We start from the raw sequence: 20,785 nt of genomic DNA on the forward strand, positions 1-20,785 counted from the left end.
GCCTTGCACAACACAGGAGCATGCACTTTCCACAAATCAAGGGGCAAGACTGACCTCCAGACCTAGCACTTGAGGTTGGGTTCCAGGTGCCTTGGGGCCTGACTGGACTCCTCACTGAGCTCCAGTTCACCCCTTTCTGCTGCCAAAGCCATTTTCTTTACTTTAATGTGAAATAGATATCCGGTTTTGGTATGGCCACAAGGACTTTGTCTTCCTCCTTACTGTTAATCCAGAAACCTAGAAATAGTTCAAATCTTAAACCTCCTACAACTTTTCTTACTGTTTTTGAGGGGGTGGGGAGGGATGGAGGGAGGAAGAGAGAGGGAGGGAGGGAGGCAGGGAGGGAGAGAGAAAGGTAGGCAGGCGGTTGGGGAAGTGAGGCGACACAGTAGAGAGAAGGGAGTCAGAGAGAAGGGAGACTTTCAAAGGCAGGGTCAAGCCCCTCTAGGACTCTTGGAAACGAGGTCGCAACGCCTGGTCTTCTGGGGACTACATTTCCCGGGAGCAGTTGCGGCCCTCAGAGGGGTGGGACCACGCTCTCGTGGCCGTGTGGAAGACACAGCAATTTGATTGGAGGTCACAGCGCAGACTCGGAGCTGGGCGCGCGTCCCCGTGAGGTCTCAGGCTCCTGGCGCTTGTGTGGAGAGACCGTCCGGGTTGCGAGCGTGCGTCGCCGGAGGGGCGGACCGGAGGCTCCCGTGGGGCGGGGCCGAGGGTTTCGCGTCGACACCGCCTTCCTGCCCCGCCCCTGGCCGTTCGGCCCGCCCCTCCTTCCTGGAGCCTCCGCTGAGGCAGAGGCGGCGCGGCGGCCAGGAGGGGGGCGGCTAGTGGCCAGAGCGACACGCGCTCGCCGCGACCCTATGCTGTGACTCGTGCGGCGCAGGCGCCTCCTGCCCCGCCGGCGGGGCTCGGGCTTCCCGCGGCGGGATGTTCTCCCGAAGGAGCCACGGGGATGTGAAAAAGTCCACGCAGAAGGTGCTGGACCCCAAGAAGGACGTGCTGACCCGCCTGAAGCACCTGCGGGCGCTGCTGGGTGAGGCGCGGGGCGTGGGCTGTGTGGTCAGGGCCACCTGCCGGAGGATCGGGTCCTATCCTTGTCGTGGGCCTGGCGGGTTCTCAGGTCCGAGTGATGCAGGGGACTGGGGATGGTGCGCACAGGACCCCTGCTAGCCCAGATCGGGACACTTGAAGCATTGTTCCTGAAGGCGGTAGGCTAGCCCTGGGTGCTGCCCTGTCGCCTCAAGTGTAAACTTAGCTTAAGATTCTCATTTGGGCGCCTAGCCTCGGGTAATCTCGAGGCCAGGCACAGAGGTGACTATACCCTGTCCTCTCCAGGAAATAAACCCAGCACAAGTGGAGCGAGCAAGAACACACATCTCTGCCATTTCTCCCTGCCATTTTAAAAATTTAAATTCTTGACAACTTGGGTTAGACCAGGACCTCAAGTGATCCCATCACAGACTTAGTTGAACTACCATCTCTCTCACCCACTCTCCTTTTAAAATGTTATTATATTTGAGTGTGAGATTTAAGATAGGTTGATTCCAAGTGATCCCAGGACCATTTTTTTTTTTCCCCTTTGGATGTCATTTCTTCTGTCTTGCCCTTCTCCCTTTTACACTTAATTCTTTTCTGGGTGAGGAGGGTCGGGCTGATAGAGTTCTTGGGGTGAAGGGGTCTCTGCTCAGAGAAACCCAGGCTTTCTTGGGTTCAGGGTGACTTCTTCTCCCTTGTAACCAGAATGACTCCCTGCTGCCTTCCCTTTTTATGGCCTGTAGGGTGGAGGTTCTGCAGAGCCCAAGTGGGCCTGGAATTGACCTGTAAAGACTTGAAAGCTCATCTCCGTGGCTGTGAAGTGTCCACAAGGTTTCCTCCTGCTGCTGCTGATGTATAGCTTGGCTAGACTATATATATTAAGTGGTTCTAGTTCTGTCTGTCTGAACTTTTGTTCAAGACAGAAACATCTTTGCCTGTCTATGGACAGACATGTCTGTATTTTGGGGACAAGGAAAAGGCATGTTTCTCCCACATGTATTTACTGTTGAAAAAATCGCAATAATAAAAATTGAACACTCACTTTTAGAGCAGCTGTCACTTGAGAAAATAGGACTTAAAGAATTCATTTCGAAGGTGAGAATTTTTAAGCATCTTGTTAATGAGATTAAGAGTTGCTAATTATTTCTATTTATATTATGTAAACTATCTCTGGGTGGGAGACAGGTCAGTCAACCAGCCAATCAGTGAACCAACAGAAATCTAAAATTCAAAACCATGAATTTCACAACCACAAAACTACCCCCCCGCCAAAAAAAAAGCAGCTCACCAGATTTTTCCAAATGAAGTTGCTTACTATCTCAGATTCCTGGAGATTACACTTAATGTGTTCAGTTTATGATGAATGTAAATCAGCTATTGTTAGAGGGATTGGTTTCTGGACTCTTGAAAGCAAAATGAGGTGTTCTTGGTAAGTTGAACTTTCTCCTTCCTGTAGTGAAATCCAGGCACACAAGTGCTTTGTCTTAGGTCCTTAGTATCTGATTAGCTCCTGCTGCGGGGGCATTTTTGATAAAGGTGGATCAAACAGTATTTTAAGGCATTTGATACTTTGAAACCCTTTCTGTGCTAAAGAATTTAAGCCTTTGTTCTGACTTAGAAGCCCAAGATTGAGTTGGCTACATTTTATAAAGTCAGAAAACCTAGATCAGACTAGTTTCTTAGAGATATGCTGTCCTTGTTAGGATTCTGAGAAAGTGGATACTTTTCCGTCTGCGTGTCCCTAATTTCTCCTCTAAGGTGTGTGTCTCACTTCAGCTGCAGGTGGCAGGGATAGGCTATGAACCCGGTCAATAGCAATGTTTTTTTTGTTTTTAAATGTGTGTGTGGTGGGTTTGTGCTACTGAGTATAGTAACCATGGAGACCAGTAGACAGACCCCTGGGGCTCGAGTTAGAAGTGGTTGTGAATTGCTCTGGGGTTAGTATTGGGAACTAAAACTCTGTACAGGAGCAGCAGGTGCTCTTAACCTCTGAGGCATGTCTGCAGCCTGAATCATCTTTATATGTGAAAAAATAACAGCTTTATTATCACTCAGAGATAGAAATCTGTGTTTAAAACACTGTAACATAGAGTTCTTTGCTGTTTCATTAGGAATACTTTTGTTATTGATGATGGCCAAGTTTCCTTTATGTGTAACTGTGATCATTAATTATAGGGGCTCTATTCTTTAAAAAAATAAAATTTGAGGAGTTCTAGCCATAATATTTAGTGTAAACTTTTGCTTTGCAACTGTAGTTAGAAGACTTTAAAGAAAACTGGTGCATTAAATTATTAATTCCCACAACATCAAATATCTTATCTAGTTACTACCTTTAAGAAAGACAGTGTTCTTGGGCTGAAAGATAGGAATTAAGTCAAAATGAAGGTAACTGAAGGGAATGATTTTAATTAGTATTTAATTAGTATTGCATATTATGTATGAACTTAAACTCTTGCTTTTCAAATATGTATCTTCACATGAAATAAGACTGGTATTTTTTCCTCATATAAGGAGGATGATACTGGCCTGGGTTTGCAGCCTGTCACTGCCACTTGTCGAGCTGCGCAACTTGGGCTAGTACTTAACCTGCCCTTGAACCTCAGCTTTGGTTACTCTGTTAAACGGGTATGGTAAGGGTGTGAATACATATGTAATGACTTCGGCTTGGAGCAGGCATTTACCAGATTCTTCTTTATTACTTTTCTCCCACCATTAATAGGACATACATTTTAAGAGCTATTTTCTCCACCCTTCTTTTTTTATTAGATAATGGTAATGGCCTTACTCTCTCGTCATAAAAAGCAGTCTGTACTTCAGACAACTTGCTAGGTCCTGACTATATGTTTTAAATCATCCCTTGTAGGGTTGTGTTTTAGATGGTTTGCATGTATCATTGAGAACTGAAGGAGATGACTTGAGTTTTCCTTATGCTGTTTAAATTATCATTGAGAAAGTAACTGAATAAGCCCCCTCCCCGAATTCTTAGTTCCTGTGTATTACGTATTGCTCTATCAAACAAATAACCCAAGCTTTTGGGAGGTTAAGGCAGGAGGATTATTATTAATCCGAAATCAGTCTGGGTTTCATAGAAAGTTCTCTGTCAGTCAGTTCTACATAGCAAGATCCTGTCTCAAAAAACAAACAAACAAAAAAAAAAACAAAAAACAAATTAAAAATGTAAGATATATATATATATATATATATATATATATATTTCTGTAACAGCATTTACAGAAGTATATTTAATTAATCATAATGTATTTTATTTAACCTAATGCATTACATCAGCAGGTAATAGTAAAGATTAACAAATAGTTCTATAGTACCTTTTCTGTGTGAATTATTTGAAATTCAGTATATATTATATAGTCAGAGCACCTATTTGTCTTTACTAGCCACATTTCACACACACAGTAGCAAGACACGACTAGTGGTTACAGGTTGGACAGAGTAGGACTTGAATTTGGGAAAACAGAAGAAGATGGAAAACTTGGTAGTAGAAATTCATGCCACAGTAGTGCAGGAGGATGACTCTTGCTTGTATCCTCTGGGAGTGTGGAATTGGAACACTGGGCATAGAGGACCCTCGTGTAGAGCCCTATGTAGATCAGGGTTAGAGCCAAGCACCCTGGCAAGCAGGATGGAGACTTGGTAGCCCCAGTCAGAGAGGGTTCGGCTTGCTTGAGGAAGAAACTCACATCTATCCTTTTATTTTGGAGGGGGGTGGGGTTTCGAAACAGGGTTTCTTTGTGGCTTTGGAGGCTGACCTGGAACTAGCTCTTGTAGACCAGGCTGGTCTTGAACTCACAGAAATCTCCTGCCTCTGCCTCCCGAGTGCTGGGATTAAAGGCGTGTGCCACCACCGCCCAGCCACTCACATCTATCCTTAAGGTAGGAGTTGATGTGGAGACTTTAGTAGGTCAATAGATAAGACTTGAGAACTGTCCATCTGCCAGAGACACCAGAAGAATGGATCAGGAGGGGAGAGACTGGAGGCAAGGGGTTTCCTGAAAGGGCTGTGGCAGGGGGAACAGGCAGACGATAGACTGTTGGAAGAGGAAGGCCACAATGACAGGACAGAGCAACAAGAACTAGTGATACTTCAAGTGCAGTGTGGCCTGCTTAAAGAGTGATTAATATGAGGTAGTTTGGGATTGGAGGCTGTGACATTCTGATCAAATCAAAGATAGCACTTGGATCTCAGATTTGCCCCAGAGACAGAACAAAATATAGCATTGCATTTCTTCACGCTTTAAATAGGGGCAAGTTCACTTGTAAGTTTAGAGGTTGCCGTTTACTTTACTCATTTATTGTGTTGTTTATGTGTTACATGTGTGTAGCATGTGCACACTTTCGAGTGTGTGCATGTACATGGAGACAGAGGAGGGCATCAGGTGTCCTTCTCTGTCATACTTACTTCTCCATTGAGCTTAAGATAGGGGCTAGTCTGGTGGCCAGAAAGCCCCAGGGGTCCTCTGTTTCTACAGTCTGCACAGCCACCAGCATAGGTTGCAATGTGTGTGTAACCATGGGTGCTGGGGATTTGAACTGGAGTCCTTCATACTTCAATATGCAGCAAGTGCTTTTACCCACTGAGCCATCTCCTCAACACCTTATATATATTTAGTTATTAGTATTCTTCATGTTTTGTCCCTCTCATTTTTAGTTCCAAACATTTGTGTGTACCATATTCAGTAGCCTAACCTGGCCTCAAACTCTCCATCTTCCTTTCTTCCCCTGATGAGTTCTGGGATTACAGGTGTTTGTGTCACCATGTTCAGCTGTTTCTTTTCGCCTCTCCTCCCCTCCTCCTTCCCTTATACTCTTTCCTCTTCTGATAGCAGTAATACCTCTCAAACCATCTGGTGGTGTTTTTTTTTTTTTTTTCCTTAGAATAGAATTCCCCTTTTCACTTTAGTTTGAATAGCAACACACCCCTTTTTATAGTTTGATAATTGGTGATGGGCATTTGGAATTATGGGAGTATCCTGGATAGAGCTAGGGACGTGGGAGGGGTCCTAGCTAATGATGGGGAATGGCAAGTTTGGTGTACTACAGGTTGAGTGTGAGAAAAGGAAGGTCCAAGTGGAATGTCTGGGATGAGATTGTGGTATGTGGGGTCAGGAACTTAATGAGAGGATATGATCCTTTATTACAATGAACTCATCAACTCCTCACAACTATGATGAAGTTAGCACACCCATCTTAGCCTACAGCAGAGAAACTGAAGCTCTGTAAAGTTCACTATTTGTCTACCAACTCGCAGTTGACAAGCTGACACTCATGTTCAAAAAGCTGGCCAGCTTGGTGATAGAAGCTTTTAATTCAAGTTACTCTGGAGGCTGAAATAGGAAGACTGGAAAGTTCAAGAGCTGTTTGGGCCACAAGGTGAGTTCAAGGCCAGCCTGAGCAATTTAGTGAGATATACTCAAAATAAAAAAGTAGAAAAAAAAAAAGCGCTAATGTTGTGCTCCTGCTAGTTATCTGATTCAAAAGGATATTTATGCATCAGGAAAAGTATTTACCCACCAGAGTGAATGTTAATACCTAAACAAAACCCAGCAGTTTTGCCTGTCTTGTAAAAATTGTGTGACGTTTGTAACTTTCTTTCTGGTCTGTTCCAGAGAGATCTGGAAGATCCTATGACTTGAGCATGGCAGAAGATAAAAAAGGCTCCTTCTGTGCTTTATCATTCAGTTCATTGGGCTCTGTGTCCAGGCTTGGCAGGTAGTGAGAGATTTACGCAGACAGTAATTCTATAACTAGAAAAGGCTGGGAACTGTAATTTCAGGTCATGGTAGACCTATTTTGCTCTCTTTTAGTTGGCCAAGTTAATGCAAAATTACTTTGCCATACTGTTCCCATTGCTTGTTTTTCATCAGTCACTGTTCTGTTGTATCTATAACCCCTGGAATGTAAATTGAACTTTGTACACTTGTATGATCAGTGCCTCTACAATTGAGATTGTCTAGACTTGAGAAAGATGAGCCCCAGGCCACCATCTGAACTGAGATGCTCTGCGTGTGATAACTGAGAAGGATTGCTTTCCAATACCTGTTCTGAGAAAGGAAGAGTATTGGTAGGCCCAGAATATTTTTCTATAAATATTTATAATTTGGATTTTTATTTTGTTGATAAACAATTTACTCCTGGGAAAGCATAAGAACTTCTTCCAAGTTGTTTTCAATATTGATCTTTGGTCTCCTAAACTGAGTATAATAGGTACACCTGTAGCAAATTGTGCAGTTTTTTTTTTTTTTAGAAAGTTGGTTTTCAAAATAGAAATCGGCTCCTTTTAAACCTTAAATCAATCTTCCTTCTTTTCTTCCTTCCCTCCCTCTCTCCCTCCCCCACCCCTTTTTTTTTTCTCAGGGTTTCTCTGTATAACTGCCATGGCTGGCCTGAATTCACATTGGTCCTCCTGCCTCTGCCTCCTGAGTGCTGGGATTAAAGTCCCAAGCCTTAAATTTTTCTTAAAATCACTATACTACTAAATTAAAAACAATTAATATGTAAATGTAGTAAACAGTTGCTTATCAAGTCGACTTATCCTCGAGATTTTAAAAGTTCAATTTGGGGCGTGGAGGTGGTGGCACACACCTTTAATTTCATCACTCCAGAGGCAGAGTCAGGCTGATCTTTATGACTTTGAGGCCAGCCTGATCTACAGAGTTAGTTCCAGGACAGCCAGAGCTACACAAAGAAACCTTGTCTCAAAAAAGAAAAAAAAAATTCAATTGGAAGTTTCATTTTGTTTAGTGTTGAAGACAAGTGTGCCGGATTCAGGATGCTTGGTGTAGGGTCAAGGCTAGGGGTCAGTAGGAGAAGCAGATGCTTACCTGATTTCTACAAAGGGTAAGGCTGTGGGCCATACAGTGGAGTGGGTAGGAGCTATGGGCAGTGCTCACAGTTCAGTGAGGAATTACAGCAAGCCTCCTGGAGGTGTCTGGCATGCTTACAGAGGAAGATCTGGACTGAGCTGGAGTATGAATAATAGATAAAGGACTGCCTGGCGGACAAGGAGTAGATAAGGACATTGGCAGAGAACAGAACTTTACACAGACAATTCTGCAAAGCACCAAGGAATTAAGCAGACAGTGGCTTTTGTACTCGGTATAGGTAGATAGTGGGAACCCAGTGACATGTTTGAAGCAGAAAAGAAGGATGCCTTTTCTTAAGGAAGGCTTGGGAGTCCCAGCCTCTTCTAAGATTTGAAGCATAGATGCCAGGAGCAAAGCAGTCCCCCGTCCATTTGCAGTATAAGCTTGGAGGAGGTACCTGCTCATAATCTTTCCACTGTATGGAAAGCACAGACCTTAAATTGAACCCAGTATAAAGAGGGGAAGCCCAATGAGATGGGTACCGTGGGAGTGCTATAGAGCCTGTGTGAGCTACAGGGTCCAGCATGTCTGTGCCAGCTCTACCCTTGAGTTGCCCAGAGTTGGTCTCATCCTGCTTTTGCTTTAGTTAACTAAAGGCATGTCTGGACCGTGCACCTAAAAGAGTGCCTGGTAATGTGCTAGTAAGATGCATTCCAGATTGAGAGTGGATATAAGGGGAAGGTATGAATTTTTAATATTTTTTTAAGAGACAGGGGAATTTGAGTTGATAATAGGATGTGATAAGAAGGATGTGATCTATAGTGGGATAGGGGAGATGAGGGCTGGAGAGATGGTTCAGACTATAAGAACATTGGCTGAACAAGCATAAGGACCTGACTTTAAATCTCTAGCATCCATGTAAGAGGCTGTGGGTGGAGCAGAAATTCAAATCGCTGGGATTGCTGGCTACCAGCATAGTTCCATGTTCAGTGAGAGACCTTCTCTCAAGGGTAGGGCAGCAGCATTGTTGTCTGACCATCAAGCAAGTGCATAGGCATACCCCCCCACATGCATACACACACACACACACACACACACACACACACACACACACACACACACACACACACACACACCACACATAAACATACAAACACCCCAGAGTGGGGGTGGGTAGGGAAAGGGGCTTGTTAGGAGGACATCCCTTTATTGGAGGACTAGTAAAGGGAGCAGAAATGGGGTGCTGGATGACAGAGATGTGGAGGGAACTCTCATACCATACTGTCTTCTCTGGAGGTCAGTGGTGACATCTGCTTGAGCCAGCTTTCTTGCTGGTGTGGTGATAGGAACTTGGAATGTCATACTCCCTTTTCAGGGCCATGAATCCTTTTGAAATAAGGAAATTCGGCAACATGAAGGGCTTGCTTCTGTTCTTTTTCTGGAGTGAAAAGGCATTTAGCCAGAAGGGGGAAGAGCTGTGTAACACGAGACTAGTTTAGTAGAGCAGATGTCACATTGCCAGCTCTGCCACTCTGTGCCCACGTGCTCCGGGGTGGGTATGAGGTGGGATTACATTGTGGGAGGTGATCTCTGCAGGCTGTAACTGTGGTATGTAAGGGTCACTGTGCTTCTCTCCAGTGTGCCTTCTCTCCAGTAACTTAACGTAGCTGGAACCCCATGACACTGACAGGTCTGTTCAGGTAGCACTTTATCCTTGTCTGAAGCTTTTTCTCATGTTCTCCAGCCAATCAGAGTGGCACTTTAAGTTAGCAGCTCTTACTACCCACGGACGAAGCGTAGGAAGTGTCAGATTGTTGCTGTATTGTAGGTACTCTGAAGTGTAAGCTATCTTTACCTCGTGTCAGCCGCCAAAATCTATCAGTTCAAACAGATTTCCAGGTGAGGGGTCTGTTACCAGAGCCTGATGATTGAGAATTAGATGAAATTCAGAAATTGTATCTTAAAGTATTTGCCTTACAGAGATGCTGTGACCCTTTGTGTCCTTGCTACTGTTTCCATCTGGAAGACATTGAGCATCACTTAAAGTCCTAGCAGTCTCCAACAGTAAACATATACTCTGATTTTGCCATTAGAGTTGTGGTTTAGTTAAAAGAAAAACTATTTTGGTAAAAATCAAGGAGCTCACTGATTTCTGCTCTATATAAGTATTGACCTGAGGCTGTTTTGCCAAGGACACATGAAGTGACATTACATGTGGCCCACTGTAGGGGTCCTGAGAATGTAGGGTTCTTGTTCCTGCTGCATATAGTGAGACTCACTGGCAGCCCTCTGGATCTACCAGTTTTTTCCAAAGCTGAACTTCCCTCAGGCTTCTCATAGCTGAATAACAAACCCAGCCTCTTTCTAGAGACCCAGTGCAGCTAGAAGGCAGCCTTGTCTTGAGTGTCCCCTTACTCTGGCCAAGACCTTTTGGAATGTTGTTGCAGACCACCTGTGCTCAGTCTTGTCCTTTTCTTTTTCCCAGGGCTCAGACCTGTATGTAGTCTGAAGCCTCTAGATGCCTTCCCTAGGTTTCCTTTGTCTCCCAGGGATTTCCCCCAGTCAGTCTCACATGTGTGTAACTTTGTCTACTTCTCAGAGAACTCAAGCCAAGCACCTTCTCTTTACCCTGTCAAGTGTTTTCCATCCTGCTGTTTAAAATGCTTCTGGGACAGGACATGCGCGCGCGCACACACACACACACACACACACACACACACACACACACACACACACACACACACTCTCTCTCTCTCTCTCTCTCTCTCTCTCTCTCTCTTACACTCACAGTTCCACATAAACTGTCTTGTCCTCTTTCTGCAGAATTCCTATAGCATGGTTTACCTCTCATTGAGATTTATGCATTTTCTTTTGTATCATGCATGCTTCTTATGTTCTGCCTCATCTTCCCCATTGCATGACAGCCTATGGCAAACATGGTAGCTTCTTGGTCATCTTGATGCCTCTTGGTAACATACTTCTTTATTTACAATATTAATACTTGGTAGAGAGATGGTTCAGCATTTACAGGCATGTAGAGGACCTGACTTCAGTTTCCAGAATATATGTCAGCTAGCTCCCAACCTCCTGTAACTCCAGATTCAGGAAGATCTCATACCTCTGGCCTCCATGGGTACCTGCAGTCATGTGTATACACCCTTCAATAACTAAACATAATGAAAATAAATTTAAAACATTAAACATTAAAAAAATAATCTTAATTTGACACTCTGTAGCACGATAAGAAATGACCCAGAGACAGATATTGGGGTTCTACTCCAAGTTGAAGATCAGAGAAGTAAAGTAGCTGGACACTAGTTCTCATTCTTCCTCAGACTGAAAGGCAATCCTGGCTTCACCAAACCTCAGACTGCTGCCTCTCAATGTGGCTGGAGAATGAATGCCTGATACTGACTACTGAAGACCCTGCTCCTGTCTTTTATACACCTCTAGTGTTTGGATTAAAGGCGTGTGATCCCAGATGCTGAGATCATCTTTGTGTGAGCTGTTTCTGTTTAGGACTGGATCAAGCATGTGTAGATCTGGGTGGCCTTATACTCACAGAGATCCATCTATCTCTTAATCCTGAGTCCTAGGATTAAAGGTGTGTACCACCACCTCCTAGCTTCTGGCTGTTGGGATTAAAGGTGTATATTACCACTGCCTGATCTCTATTACTTGAGGCTGGCTTTGCTTTCTGAATCCTCAGGTAAGCTGTAATAAATCATAAATAATATATCACCACAGGACTCTCTATGTTCTCAAGTACTGCCATGCTTTCGTGCATATTAACTAATTTAAGGCTCCCAAATGAAATTGAGACATGTTGTAGATAAGCTATAGAGAGGATAATAACCCTCTCTAAAGCTTTGTAGCCAGAAATGTCTGAACCTAAGGCAGATGGCTTTAGAGTCCCCTATTCATTTAGCAGCTGTATGTCCATCATAGCTCTGTGGCAGGCAATGTGTGCAGCATTAAGGAGGTTTGCAGTGTAAGAGATTAATCAAACCAACAATAATTTTAGACTATATAGATTTGAGTTGGGAGGTATCTAGCCATCCATGTGGACATTTTATTTATTTATTTTGGTTTGATTTTGAGACAGGGTTTCTCCTTGCATCCCTGGCTGTCCTGGAACTCACTCTGTAGACCAGGCTGGCCTCGAATTCATAGAGATCCACCTGCCTGGCTCCCATGTAGATATTTTAAAGAATTTGAGAGCCTTTCTGTCCTAAAGACCATTTTTACTAGTGATTACTTAAGACTGAGTTAAGGGTGATGATGATGGTCCTTCAGAACAGTGCTTTCACTTCCCCTGGCATTGGTCCATTCATCATCACACCAGGCCCTTGGTGCCAATGAGAGTAGGTATAAGAAAAGAGTGTGTCTGTGGACACAGGGGACAAATAATCCATGTGGGTAGACCATCACGAGGGGTAGTGAGGAATGGTTTGGGCGGTGCTCATAGAAATAAAATTGGAGAAGTATTATTGTCAGATTTTAAATTTGCAAAACTCAAAACTGACTCTCTCCTTGCTGCCAAGGACCTTTTCTAGCTAGAGAGGGAAAACTTTTTTTTTTTTTTTTTACAATGAAATAATTGAATAATTGATAGTTTTTCAACCTGCCCAGAAGAGAGAAAAACTGAAGAAAATGTTTTTAGGGATTAAATTAGTTTATTTCTGTCTACTTGTATTTGTGACATAAACCTTTGTCTTCTATAGACTGTATCTGATAAGATGAGGGTGTGTTTGGACCAGTTAGGCCTGATGTACTAGAGTTTATACAGAACTCTGAGCTCTGAAGCAGAGGCAGAATGTCTGCATGTCAGCATGTGTCTTTATGTATCATATTGCAAATATTTATTTTGGAAAGAATATCACCATCTCTTTCTTGTGCTCTTAAAAATGAACATACATACATAGATCACCTTCCACTGAAATCAAAAGTAAATGACAAAGTGGAAAAATATGTCAAATTTGTAAGAGGGGAATTAGTTATATCCTCAGTGCATTAAACACTCCTATACATTCATGAGAAAAATTATATGTGACAACCAGAGAAACAAGCTATAGCCACATTTTAAATGAAATGTTTTACTAACAATCTAAGATATATAAACTTAAATATATAATCACTTACCTACCAATTATCAAAATTGTCTCCCACCCCAATAACATAAATGTGAGGTCTCTAATACAAACATTTGATAAGACTACAATTTGGTGTCGTCTTTCTGGAAAATAGTTTAATATGTATTAGTGATTGTCAAATTTATATATCATTTGACCCAATTTCCTCCTCTAGGAAATAAACTGCTATATTTGAAGTTTATTAAGAAATGTGCTGACACATTGTTTGCCTGTGTTTTTTTTTTTGTTGTTGTTTATTGAAGTGAAATTCAAATAAAATTGACCATCTTAAAGTGAAAGTTTGGTGGCATTAAATCCTTTTGTAGTGCTGTACAACCAACCACAGTGCCTCTAGCTTCAAAGCTTTTTTTGTTTTTGTTTTTGTTTTTGTTTTGTTTTGTTTTGTTTTTTGAGTCCCTCTACGTAGTACTGGCTGTCCTGGAACTCACTATGTATACCAGACTGATCCTCATCTCACAGAGATCCTCATGCTTCTGCCTGTTGAGTGCTGGGATTAAACTTTTGTGTTAGTGGGCAAAGGAGCCCTGTATTTATTAAGCATTCATCTGACTGCTGCTTGTGTGAATCTGTTTAGCCAGACAGGGTTTTTAAACTTTTCCTTATTCTCATCCAAAAGCTGTGCTCTGCATTTATGCTAGCTAACACCTTTGTATTTTAAGAACCACACACCAGTACCAGCTGAAAGAAGGGAATGAGTACTCATGCAATGGACAGTGAAAGGGCACGTTTGGCCTTAGATGAGGCTGTCTACTGGGATGTAAATGGTGTCCAGGGCATTCATCTACGCATGTCCATTCTTTCTTTTCCCATCCCTCCTTTCGTGCAATAGTTGTCTTCACTTACAGTTCTAGGTTGTTTTTTTTTTAATTTTTTTTTTATTTTGTTTTGTTCTCAGACCAACTCTCCAGGCACAGGAGAGATGATCTCTGGCTTCTCCAGCCTGACACAGCTCCAGAGCTGTGAGAAGAGTTCATCTCCTCCCCAGAATCCACCCTAGTTCCTGAGAAACTCTTTGATTGGCCTTGCCTGGGTCACTTCCCATTCCTGTGCCAATCACTGGGTGAGGGAAATGGGGTGTTCTGAAGAGTTAGGCTGTGTGTCCTATGGTTATGTGTTCTATTCCTAGAGAGGAAACCTCAACCTATCGCCTTTATATATTCATGCTCAAGACAACACTGGCAGTGTCCCTGTTTGATGCCTGTTTCACCACAAAGTTCACTAATGTTTGTCCCAAATCACTGATGAGAAAGCCTTAGTTGATATTCTGTAAATTCTTTAAGACTGGAGGTTATATTTAAGGAGTATTTACCTAATTTGAAGGAAGTAAAACACTGTCTTTTGAAGAAATAGGTTTGAGCACTCTAAGTCTGTCTAGAGTAAAGAATCTCCATTGACTTTTAGGTTATTCCATAGAATGAGTGTCTGGTATTCACAAATCAAGGCCTGGTCCTCATTGGATTCTCATTCTACTGAGACAGACAGTATGTGAATATCAAACAAGTTTGCAATGTAATTTCAGGTGTTGCTAATAGAAAAATGGATCTCAGTAAGGGTGTGTGTGTGTGTGTGTGTGTGTGTGTGTGTGTGTGTGTGTGCTCGTGTGCGCACCTGTCTAGGTATTGGGGTCAGAAGAGACTTTCTAGAATGTTTTGACAAAGGCCTGAATTGAGAATGTTTCAATTGATCGTTGTTTTAATGAACAGTATTTCAGGCAGAGGGAAAAGTAAGTGCAAAGGGTTCACATCATAGCTGTCTTGGAACTGCATCAGAGTCACTAGAGTTAAAGTAGAGAAAAAACAGAGAAAAGGACCAGGGGTAAGGCCAGGTGGGGAAAAATAAGAATAGGAATCCCCAGGGGCAAAGGACAAGGAGCTGAACTTCAGGTCAGGAATTGCTCTGGCTCCTGTTTGGGTAGTAACCTACCAGACATTGGCTCTCTGATCACATACTTTCTCTGGCTTATGTATTACTTCTCGGTTGCTGTGATGAAACACCATGGCCATGGGAACTTAGAGAAGGAAGGGTTTATTTTGGGATTATAGAGTTGGTGACCATCATGGCAGGGAAGTGTAGTAGCAGGCAGGAATGACACTGGAGCTGGAAGCTGAGAGCTGAAGGTTCATATCTTGAACCACAAACAGGAAGCAGGGTCTGAACTGGGAATGGCATGTGGCTTTAGAAACCTTGAAGTCCACTCCCTGTGATGAACTTTTTCCAGCAATGATATACTTCCTAAGCCTCCCCAAACAGGGTTCATAACTGGGGACCAAGTATTCAAATGCCTGAGAATATGGGGGTGGGGTGGGGGAAATCTCATTCCAGCCACCACAGTTTATTTCATGAAGAGTCAAATCCTTTGTCCCAAGCTAGGTAGTGGCTAGAGACCAAAGAGAAGAGAGAAAGAAGTGCTGTTGGACAAATGAGTGGTGTAGAAGCTGGGGCACACATACTTGTGGAGGAAGATGGGGACACACAGTTGGTCCTTCCTTACTCTGCAGGGACCAATGATGAGGATGCAGGCTAGGAACACTGTGGCCCAGGGAACAGGAAAGCTAGAGTACACTGGGCCATGTGCTGTAGCCCACATAGTGGACTGAAAATCGGATAATAGGCAAAGTACAGGCATACTAGAAAGCATGGTAGACATGGATGAAAAGGGGCACAGGCTAGTAGCTGAAAAAGACCGAGCCCAGGAAAAATGTTTATGGGTCAGAATAGTAATGACACAGATATATAAATAATGACAAAAGGCAGCAGACATTGCAGGGAGGCTCATTGCAGGTATCTAGCCAATTTTGAACTCATGTTTTCTGTATTTTGAGTATTTCTTAATAAGATGATCTGAGAAAACTTTGATCTTTGGTTTAGTATTTATTGTATTATGACCCAGTGTCATTGAGCCTTGTGTTTTTCTCAGACAGATGTATGGCTATGGTTAAAACAGGGCTTAAGAATAGACAGAGGCACACAAGTTCCTGGCCCCTACCTAAGCTTGCTAACCACTGAAAGCATGTTGTGTGTTTTCTTCTGTCCATCTTAGTCTGTATGGTAGTTACTGTCCTGTTGCTATGAAGAGACACCATGACTAGAACAACTTTTAAAAGCATTTAATTAGGGGCTTGCTTACAGTGTCAGAGGGCAAGTGCACGACCATACTGGCAGGGGCATGGCAGAAGACAGGCAGGCATGGCACAGGAGGAGTAACTTACTCCTTCTTGCTGCAAGTTGGAGGCAGACCAACTGGGCCTGTTGTAGGCATTTGAAACCTCAAAACCCACCACCACTGACATACCACCTCCAACACGGCCGCACCTACTCCTTCCCAAAACAGTCCCATCAGCTAGGGACCAAGCATTCCAATATATGAGCCTATGGTGGCCATTCCCATTCAAGCCACAAGTGTGCTTTCAGCAGCTGCAGTAGCTTAAGCCCCTGTGATCCTCCAGAGAAAATGTTAGTCCACCCAGCAAATCCATAAAAGCTTGTCTCCTTTTAGAGAGCAGCTTAGCGGTCAGTGCCTACTCCTCTGCTTGAGGGCTGAAGTCCTGTTGAAACCTTGCCTATATCCCACACACTTGCCCCAGTCTCCTACTCTTGTCTCCAGAACAAAGAGCCCACCCACCTCCTGTAGCACACTGACTTAAAATCAGATGGCAAGAGGAGGTTAGTTACAAGAAGGTCTTACGGTGGACTTACAGAGCTGTCATTTCTGAGCATGGACTGGACCATCTCATTAGCATTTTATAGTCAGTGTTCTGGCAGAATAAGAAGTTGACTCATATGGTCTAAGGCTACCAGGTCTTGTAAATGAAGCTTGTTGTAATTGGAAATTTCATCACCTTTTTTTTTTTTTTTCATCCTAAAGTATCTCATGTTTGCTTCTTTCCACTCAGTGCAAACTCTTGAGAATGACACAGTCTCTTGCTGCCCCGTTGTGTTTTCTATTCTTTCCACTGAATTATAGACCCACACCTTTACTAAAAAATGAATCTCCTTTCAGCAATTTCATCATTTCCAAGCCTGCAGTGCAAGGTATGTGCTATTCCAAAGGTGCATTGCATATGTCAGACAGGAATTTATATAATTTGCTGCTTTTAGAAATGGCAGAGATACTATTGCATGTATCATATGTGTTAACTTTAGGGTTGAAAAGTTGTGTTTTCAAGTTTGGAGAATAATATGGGCAATGTCCTGACTGCATAGTTACTAATTTCTTTTATAGTTGTCCAGCTTAGAAAAATTTTCTTTATAAAACATTGGGAAGCACTTTTTCTCTTCTTAGCTTTTTGCATATTTTGTATGCCTATTATGAAAATGAGTAAGCATGAATGTAAAAAGTCTTAAAATTTTGCAGTCCCATCTTATCCATTGCAGGTATTTGGGTAAGCTTGCTCTCTTATTTGTGCATATTCGCCTTTATCTGTTGCTCTCAATTTTGCTTGTGAGTAGACACACACACACACACACACACACACACACACACACACACACACACACACACAAGTTTTACATGAGTTAGCGTTATACATAGTCCAGTGCTGTGTATTTTATGAAAACACTTTAGACATTGTTTATACCAGGATGGGAAGGCTTACATTATCCTTACATGGCTGTATTGTGTTCTACTGGGCTTCTATAACAAACTATCTGCTACTGCCGTAGCTTGTGAATTTCAGGCTTTTACACACTGTCAACAGTTTGTATGCCTAGGAAGGCTTCCAGTGACCAGGATAAGGGTCTTTTTTACTTGTGTGAGAGATACCACAGAGGTTACTAATTTAGGCTGCAGACAGAGCAAGAACATCATTATGATTTTTCTAGAAGTAAAGACAGTCCATTGGGGAAGACCACTTAAAAGTTTGTTAAATTCATTTCATAGAAAAGCCACCCTTTTAACCTGTCCAGGAGGAAGGTCATTCCAATTGCATACTGTCTCTGATATACCCTTATAAAATATGGAGTTTGGGGAGGTGACTCAGTGGATAAAGCACTTGCCCTACAAATTCAAGGACTGGAGTTCAGATTCTTATAACCCATGTGTCTTGGGGCCACATTTATCCCAGAGCTGGTAGAGGGTGGATTTCCAGAGCAAGCTTCCTTGCTACACTAGCCAGAGGTCTGGTTCTGTGAGAGGCCCTGCTTTGATAAATAATGTGGAGAATAACTTCAGGTGTCCACAAACATGTGCACTCATGTACAACTGCACATATAGAAACACATACACACATATCTATATACCACACTCATGTACATACAAGAATGTAAGATAAAATAAGCTACTTCTAGGCTTTTCTTTCTTCTGGATTTAAAAATGAATCTGCAGCTTATGCCACATCTCTCCTGTAGGTTTTGTTCTTGTTTTAAGCACAATGAAACGGTGCACTTGTAGGTCAGCTTCCCTGAAGTCTTCCACCATTCTTTGTAAGTGTGAACCCAGTCAACTGAGCAATGGAAGCTGAGCAATATGGGGGTCCAAACTTAAACTTACCTGCCCTCCATGACCCTTCTTCCTATAGCAGTAAAGACTATACCTGTCTCCTGTTGTTGCTTGAGGGTTACTTGAGTCATCCTATGCAGAGCTGTTATTATATGATTAATAATAGTTATTTGACACAGACATTATTTGAAGGCATTCCCTGTCTTCTTCACCATTTTTTTTTTTTTTTTTGTTTCCTTAGCTGTTGAGAATGGTGGGCAAGAGGTAACCATTTAGGTTTTGCTTTACCTATCCTATTTCTATCTCTAAAATATATATCCAACATATATCCTTCTGTGATAGATGCTGGCCCTGATCCAGATTAAGACAAGAATATTTAAGTATTATTGACTTAAAAATGTCTGATGGGGGGCTGGCGAGATGGCTCAGCCGTTAAAGGGTAGGCTCACAACCAAAAAATGTCTGATGGGATTTCTGTGAGCTTTTGTTTCTTTCTTTGTCTTTTTCTTTTTCTTTTTCCTTTTTCTTTTTTGAGATAGGGTTTCTCTCTGTAAAACTGATTGTACTGGAACTCATTCTGTAGACCAGACCAGGTTGACCTTGTATTTAGAGATCCACCTGCCTCTGCTTCCTGAGTGCTGGAATTAAAGGTGTGAGCCACCACTGCCTGGTTTCTGGGAACATTTCAATTGGTACTAGTATGTATTTCATATTTTATTTCAGTTGTCTGTCTACATGGATGTTTTTGGCTGTAACTAAGAGAAAACTAATATAAATGAATAAAAGGAATTTTCTCTTTCTATATAAAGAGGTCCTCAGGCAGAGAAAACCAGAATGAGATAATCTAGCTGTTTTGCAGTATTGGCAGTCCAGGTCCAGCCTCTCTGCTGTATCATTCTCACTGAGGCAGATTTGTGCTCAGTGTCAGAATACTCAGATCCACCCAGATGGACTGATATCCAGAGGCAGAAAAAGGCTACTTCTTGTTGTGTCCCTTGAAGAACCTAGTATCTCTATCAGGCTTCTCCTGTTTAAATGGATCATCTTTGGTCCATGGTAGTCACTGGCAAGGGTTATGCTGCCATCACATTTGGTCAGTTATGTCAGGCCCACCCACCATGTGTTGGGTATAAGCCAGCCTTTCCAGTGGTTACAGCTCTGTGAAGGATAATCCTTGAGTAAACTCTGTTACAAGAGTGAGGGGCTGTTTGTGGGGGTCGGTGGGTGAGGTGAAGGAACTGGAAAGAACCAACAGTGTCTGCTCCAGGCTGCTCTTAACATTTTAGTATGAAGTGCTGTGGAACCCTTATAGAATTGAGTTGCCAGTTATGACAAGTTTTGAACACATACATGCATACATATGTATATACATATATACATATGGGGGAATTTAAAACATTTGAATAGTGTAATTAGTATGCAACTAGGGTAACAGTAAAATATGATTCTAATGTATGTAAGAAACAGAACTATCAAAGAAGCCAAAAGGTAAGTTTTTTTTTTTTCCTGCAATTAAGATTATGTATTGTGTAGTTTAGGTCCCAGCATGTCTCCATTTTTTTCTGATGACCCAGGCTACTGGAGCTCAGGCACAGGGTACTTGTGTATTTTCTCTTGGCCTTGGGAGCACTGAATATTGACCATTGTATTAACAGTGACAATCTCCTTAGAGCAGGGCAGCAGAAGGCTTGTTAGACTAGGTGCCTTCATTCCGTGGGTGGTCTAAAGTGCTTGTTTAGTTACTATGCACTATAAACCACATGTGCTGGACTTATTCTTTTATATGCATTAAGTTTTGTTTGTTTTGTTTATTATTTGTGTGTGTGTGCAGGTGCCTGCAGAAGCCAGAAGTGGGTGTCATATCCCACAGAGCTGGAGTTATAGGAGGTTGAGGGCATCCCAGTGTGGATTCGAGGAGCAGAACTCTGGTTCTTTGCAAGAACAGCAAATACTTTTAACCTCTGAGACTTCTCTCCATCCCCTTGTATAAACATTTTTAAAAAATCTTTTGAACCTAGTACATGGCTTGGCTTCAGATAAATGTGTTCAGCTGAACCAAGGATGGAACAGATTAGGATTTTATCTAGTGACTGTGAAGGAAGTACAAAAGGATGGAAGGGCTGAAGGACAGTGAAAGGGTTCTTAAAAAGATGAGGCTGGGGGGCTGGAGAGATGGCTCAGAGGTTAGGAGCATTGACCACTCTTCCAGAGGTCCTGAGTTCAATTCCCAGCAACCACATGGTGGCTCACAGCCATCAATAATGAGATCTGATACCCTGTTCTGGCAAACAGGCATGAATGCAGACAGAACACTAATATATATATATATATAATATATA

General features: G+C 42.6%; 1 protein-coding gene across 3 annotated transcripts in view; it reads left to right on the forward strand.

The window, feature by feature from the left end:
* Nucleotides 1–769: 769 nt before the first annotated feature.
* Ralgapa2 (Ral GTPase activating protein catalytic subunit alpha 2) overlaps nucleotides 770–20,785 on the forward strand; it is a 281,098-nt gene continuing 261,082 nt past the window's right edge. For all 3 annotated transcript variants that reach the window (XM_035446794.1, XM_027421594.2, XM_035446793.1), the window contains exon 1: nucleotides 770–1,033. In XM_035446794.1, the coding sequence (XP_035302685.1) occupies nucleotides 928–1,033 (106 nt within the window). In that variant the 5' untranslated portion in view covers nucleotides 770–927. The remainder of the gene's footprint in view (nucleotides 1,034–20,785) is intronic.

This window comes from Cricetulus griseus, chromosome 6, assembly GCF_003668045.3.
Source record: "Cricetulus griseus strain 17A/GY chromosome 6, alternate assembly CriGri-PICRH-1.0, whole genome shotgun sequence".
In the NCBI taxonomy this organism is placed as follows: Eukaryota; Metazoa; Chordata; class Mammalia; order Rodentia; family Cricetidae; genus Cricetulus; species Cricetulus griseus.